The 5,971-nt window shown below is 44.1% G+C and overlaps 1 protein-coding gene across 1 annotated transcript; it reads left to right on the plus strand.

The window, feature by feature from the left end:
- The first annotated feature begins 4,320 nt into the window (after positions 1 to 4,320).
- LOC140005610 (uncharacterized) lies at positions 4,321 to 4,863 on the plus strand. Its single transcript, XM_072046620.1, has one exon. The coding sequence runs from the start codon at positions 4,321 to 4,323 to the stop codon at positions 4,861 to 4,863; it is 543 nt and encodes a 180-aa protein (XP_071902721.1).
- The last annotated feature ends 1,108 nt before the right edge of the window (positions 4,864 to 5,971 follow it).

Raw genomic sequence — 5,971 nt, forward strand, 5'->3', positions numbered from 1 at the left:
TTGGATTTGGGTGTTCAGGTCTTATGATGAAATGTAACTTGATGTCCTAGCTACCATATGCCTTTGGAATTTCTGCATTTGGACCTGTTTAGACTGAGTTGTACTGATTACAGCATAGTGTAATTTGTAAACCTGTAATTACGGTTCTGGTTTGGTATTTGGCATATATGACTTAGTTGTGCTGGGATTTGGACTGAGTGACCTTCTACATTGTTGTAGCCCTGGTTCTTAGCTTCGAAACGGTGGGTCTTGCACCTTCATCCGACCATCGTAGTGCTTTTGGCACCATTACCGCAAAATGACGTCAAAACTGTTTTTCTGGTTTTGAGCTTAACTTTCATTTCCGGACTTTTCCCTAGCTTGACTTGTCTTTGTACTACTTGGAGCTTGCTGAATGGCTATTGGATGAACTTTTGTTGTGTGTGTACCCTTGGGTTGGAATGAGGAAATAATGAAGCCATGATGGCTGGAAAAGTTAGCAAATTCAGGGGAAATGCTGTCCGAATTTTGAATGGGCTTGATTGCTTTGCGTTTGTGCTTTAGGGCTTGGACTTGAGTGAAGTAATGCAATATGATGGATGGTTTCTGAGCCATGGAGGTGAGTGACCCCAAACTATTGTTAAAACTTCTTATGAAATGTTTCTTGCATTATTTACTCGACTGCATATCATGCGCGCTTGCATGTGAGTTCATGACATGTTTTGGCTTGAAATGAGTACTTGGGGAGTCTTGTGCTGAACACCAACGTCTCCTCCATTTGTTTATGTTCATGTTCATCTGGAGCTCAAAAAGGGGCTCCCTCTCAATGTTAATGTTAATGTTAAATGATCTATTTGAGCGTTGGGTGTTCAAGTGCAATGATTTCACCGGCTCACGAGAGCAATAAACGTACATTTGATCTCTGAATCATGACATCATCGAAATGATCGAAATGCAACATTGTGAAATATATTTGATTACTGATTTCACCGGTTACTCGCTGAGCTTCTAGCTCACCCCAAAAATATTTTATTCCCCTCCACAGGGCTCAAGGCGAAGGAAGGACTTGTTGTGCTTATTCACGTGATTGGATGGCTTAGTTGGAATTGTTATATTTTGTACCGTTTGGATGTGGAATCATTTTATGTATAGTTGGAAATCGTTTCCGCTTCACTTATGACATGTAATTATTGGAGATTTATATTGTAATATGTGAGTTTTATCTGGTAATCTATTTGAGGACCGTAGTGAACGACTGAGTCCCGGCGAGAGCCGGGCAGGCGACCCGCCGAACCCTCTGGTTCGCCTTAGGGGGAGGTGGGGCCGTGACAATTTGAGTAAAAAATAAAGGGATATAACCTGAAATACCACCAACTAGCTCTGATACCAACTGATATGAATCCCGTTGATGAAACAAAATTCACATTAACAAGCCCCAGATCTTTGCTGATTGACACAAGTTTGGGCAACAAAATTCCTATACAAACCCCTCTAATCCCCGTGGTTGTAAACATTGATACGATCTTGACCCACAACCAAAAGAACTAGCGAACCTAGGAAAGGTAGTACGACGCCACAATCAAGTGTGATTCTTGATTGATAAGCTGAACGATCCCTTAGAACTCTTCTAATATGTTCAAAGGTAGCTACGAAGAGCCAAGGGAGAAACTCTCACAAATTTTCTAGAAAAAATTGACTTGTTATTCATGAAAAATGTTTAACCCTTATTTATAGGGTTCACAAGACACGAAACCGACTCCAACTAGGAAAACTATTATTAATTCTCGGCCCCTATGTTTCCTTCAACTGGCCAACGCTTAAAACTCCTAAAATAACTAGGAAAGGTCATGAAAAATAACACAAATAACTACTAACTAATTCATTCCACAAATAACAACAAAACCAGCCGAATGTAACAAAAAATGACTAAGTAACTAATTCTAATGACTAGCATGAGCAGCCCTTTTAAGTGAAGAAATAGTTCCACACTTTGAGACTCCGTGCTCATATCACTATGAATGTTAAGGGTAGGGCAGCCCTAAAGAGAATTGAGACTTGTTCTCTTATACATTCATGAAAAACTAGGATTGAGTACAAAGTTGTAAAGTGCTAGTTTTGTAAACTCATGAGAACACCTAGACTATTGTATGTGTAAGGTGATATCCAGTATCCCGAAAACATCCATAGTTTAAGATTGAAGTTCACTCTTGGTTCCTACATTGAAAATTGTTATAACACTAAATATAGGTTCAAGGCATTACTACCTATATTGTGCATGGTAGTCCTTTCTTGCTATATTATATTATACATCTTATTTTATTAGAAAACATAAGCTTCATGGAAAAAACACAATTGCACTAGCCTTCTGCCGCCGCCTGACACTTGAGGGTTTTCTCTAGGCCGCCACCATGGCTATCTCGGCTAGCCTTCTGCCGCCGCTTGGAGAACCGCCCCCTTCCTCTGCTAAATCTTTTGTAGCCATCATCCGACAACACCCACGCCCAATCCCTTCCTCGATCACACACTCTTTCGTGGACTTTCAGACCTCCATCGTTAAAGAGGCAACTTCATACAAGGGTCAGCCCGCTGTCTTCTTCTCCGATGAAGATGTCCAGGCATTATCCTCCCCTTTTTAGCATGCACTTATTGGGAAGTTCTCCAAAGGGCGGCCCAATCTGGACTCTCTACGGTGAGACTTCAACGCCATTGGCTTCAAGGGAGGCTGTAGCATTGGCCTGCTTGACTCACGCCATGTCCTTCTTCGGTTTGAGCGAGAGGAGGACTTCCCAATAAAAGTTGTTGGCTACATGGCATCTGGATGTTTCAAGGGTTTCTCATGCACACTCTCAAGTGGACTCCCTTCTTCTCTCTTGAATCCGAATCGCTGATAGTTCCTGTTTGGATCTCACTCCCCCGATTGCCAATCCATCTGTTCAACAAAGGACCACTTTTCTCGATTGCTCGCCTCATTGGGGAACCCTTAAATGTTGATGCTTCCATGGCAACTCACTCCAGACTCGGGGTAGCCCGTGTGTGTGTCGAAGTCAACCTGCAAGGGGAGCTACCAGGGAAGATCTGGATTGGACAAGGCTCGTCCGGTTTTCGGCAACAAATTGAAAACAAAAACCTTCCCAATTACTGCTCTTTCTGCCATAAACTGGGTCACAACGCAGACCACTGTCGTCATCGTTCAACTGTCCCTCCAACGCAAAGGCCAGTGGCCTCCCATACACAGCCTGACAAACACCAAACTTGGGCTCCAAAGACAGCTCCTTCCCAAACTGAAACCTGGCCAAGCACCTCTGGTTTGACGCCGTAACAAAAAATAGCAGACCAAGAACTCCCCCGTGACCAGCTGCTGATCGTCCCCAACAATGCACCAATACTAGTTCATGCGCAGCATGAATCGGCCAAGGAAGAAGGAATGCCTCTAAAGGAGAAGATGGTCCCACCAACCACGACACAGAGGCTCTCCTCCCCTAGGGGAACTGACCAGAACTGCGATGGGGGCCATGACCCAGTCCTACCGAATGGCAACAATCTGGTGGGACAGCTCTTGGACGATCAATCCTTGCTGTCCAAGCGCTGTAACTGTCGGCAAGACTCCCTCTCTGATACGGAAGAACCCCAGCTGGAAAAACCAAGACATTTAGAGATGGCAAAACTTACTAAACTGTAGGAAAAGCTCAACCGACACTTCCTTGCTCCAGGTTTGGAAGCAATAGCAAAATGAGGTAGGAAGAAACGGTTTCTCAATTTACCAAAAACCATTGTCACTTGGCACTCTTTAAAAGAAAACACCGAAAGCTCTCTCCCCCCTCCTTTTTGATGATTAATATGCTCATTTGGAATATTAGAGGGATAGCAGGTAGATCTTCTGTTCGGCCCTTGAGAAAATTATTAAGATTACACTCAATTTCTTTTTTAGTGATATTAGAACCTATGGTGGAAGCATCTCAGCTTCAGGCTTTTATAGCCAAGTTCAGTTTTCACCTAGCTGTATGGAATGTTAATAATAAAATTTGGGTGCTTTGGAAGGCTGACTGGGCAATTAACGTCCTAGTTAATTCAGAACAATTCATGCATATGGCTGTCACACACTCGACAAGGCAGAGTGTAGTGTTTTGTTCGTTTGTCTATGCTAAATGCACCCCTGTGGGAAGACAAGATCTTTGGGCAGGCTTGACCTCAATCTTAGGGAACCTAATCTCAACACCATGGATGATGGGTGGCGATTTCAATGTTATTGTTGAGGCAAGAGAATAATTGGGCCACACGTCACAAAACTTGGCAGCCATGAATGACTTCGCGGATTGCATTTCTTCTTGTGGGTTAAAAACTATGGCGGACACCAGAAGTCGATTTACTTGGATGGGTATTTGCCAAGGTCGACATATCTGGAAGCGCCTGGATAGAGTCCTAATGAATGCAGCATGGCAGCAGCAGTTTCCCAATACGACACTCTACCACCTCAATAGGGTAACATCTGACCATAGCCCTCTATTGGTGAATATTGCAAATGCTCGTGCAAGTGGGAGGAGGTCTTTTAAGTTCCAACACATGTGGATTCGACACTCACTTTTCTTGAATGTGGTAAAACACAATTCGACGCAACCCTTGGAAGGCTATGACATGTTTCTCTTCGCGCAAAAACTAAAACGTTTGAAACGAGCCTTAGGCAAGTGGAATGGGCAAGTGTTCGGGAAAATTTTTGACAACACCTCGGTGGCAGAAGAACAAGTCCGGCAAAAGGAGAACAAGCTAGAGGAGGAAGACACTGACGAGATGAGAGAACAATTGAGTCTCGCTAAAGCCAATTTACTCAAGTGCCTGGCGGATGAGGAGACTTTCTGGCAACTAAAGGCACACGTCAAATGGCTGTGAGAGGGAGACTCTAACACTCGCTACTTCCACTCTATGCTCCTCGATAATAGGGCCAAACTTACCATACGCCAAATCAAAAATTCACACGGCATCTGCATTCAAGATGAAGAAGAAATTAGCATTGAAGCGGTTAACTACCTTCGGGGCCTCTTGTCTACGCCGATTGCGGTTGATGAGCAGGCTACTCAAAGCTTATTGCAGAATATTCCCCTCTTGGTGACCGAGGCGACAAATGACAAGCTCTTGCGGGAACTCTCCTTATAGGAGGTCAAGGATGCTGTCTTCCAACTTGACGGTCGAAGTGCGGCAGGGCGGACGGTTTCTCGGGTCTTTTCTTTACCCACTGCTGGGATATAATTGGAGAAAATGTTTTTCAAGCAGCTCGAGAGTTCATGTGCGGGGTCCCCATCCCGAAGAGCATTGCCAGTACTCAAATAGTCCTAATCTCCAAAAAGGACTCGCCGCAATCTTTCTCGGACTTCCGACCGATAAGCCTGTGCATTTTTATCAATAAGGTTTTTACGAAGATCCTTAGCAACCGGCTGAAATCGACTCTTCCCACTATCATATCGCCTGAACAATCAGCTTTTGTTTAGGGTAGAGAAATCTCTGATAATATCCTAGTGGCACAGGAACTGGTGGCCGACATTGACAGGAAGGCACGAGGCCATAACCTAATCCTAAAACTTGACATGATGAAGGCTTTTGATCGGGTGTCTTGGAGTTTCCTATCTCGTCTCCTCCTAAAATTTGGTTTCCACCCCCGTTTCGTGGCATTAGTTATGAACAATTTGACATCTTCTTGGTTTTCGGTCCTCATTAACGGGAGGCCGAATGGGTTTTTCCAGGCTACTCAAGGATTAAAGCAAGGAGACCCGCTATCTCCCTTCCTCTTTGTCCTGGTGTCAGAGGCCCTAAGCCGAGGGCTAATTGCTTTGTCTACGACACGAAAAATCCAACCTTACGCACAATCGAGGTGTGCTATTCAGATTTCTCATCTAGATTTTGCCGATGACATAGTCATTTTCACGAGGGGAGATAGATGAACTTTGACGACATTACAGCGTTTCCTAGAAACTTATCAGCAAGGTTCCGGCCAAAGCCAATC

This window comes from Coffea arabica, chromosome 4e, assembly GCF_036785885.1.
Source record: "Coffea arabica cultivar ET-39 chromosome 4e, Coffea Arabica ET-39 HiFi, whole genome shotgun sequence".
NCBI classification, from domain to species: domain Eukaryota; kingdom Viridiplantae; phylum Streptophyta; class Magnoliopsida; order Gentianales; family Rubiaceae; genus Coffea; species Coffea arabica.

Coding starts and splice junctions, on each gene's coding strand:
- LOC140005610 (XM_072046620.1), top strand. CDS start 4,321: ATGGCGGACACCAGAAGTCGATTTACTTGGATGGGTATTTGCCAAGGT.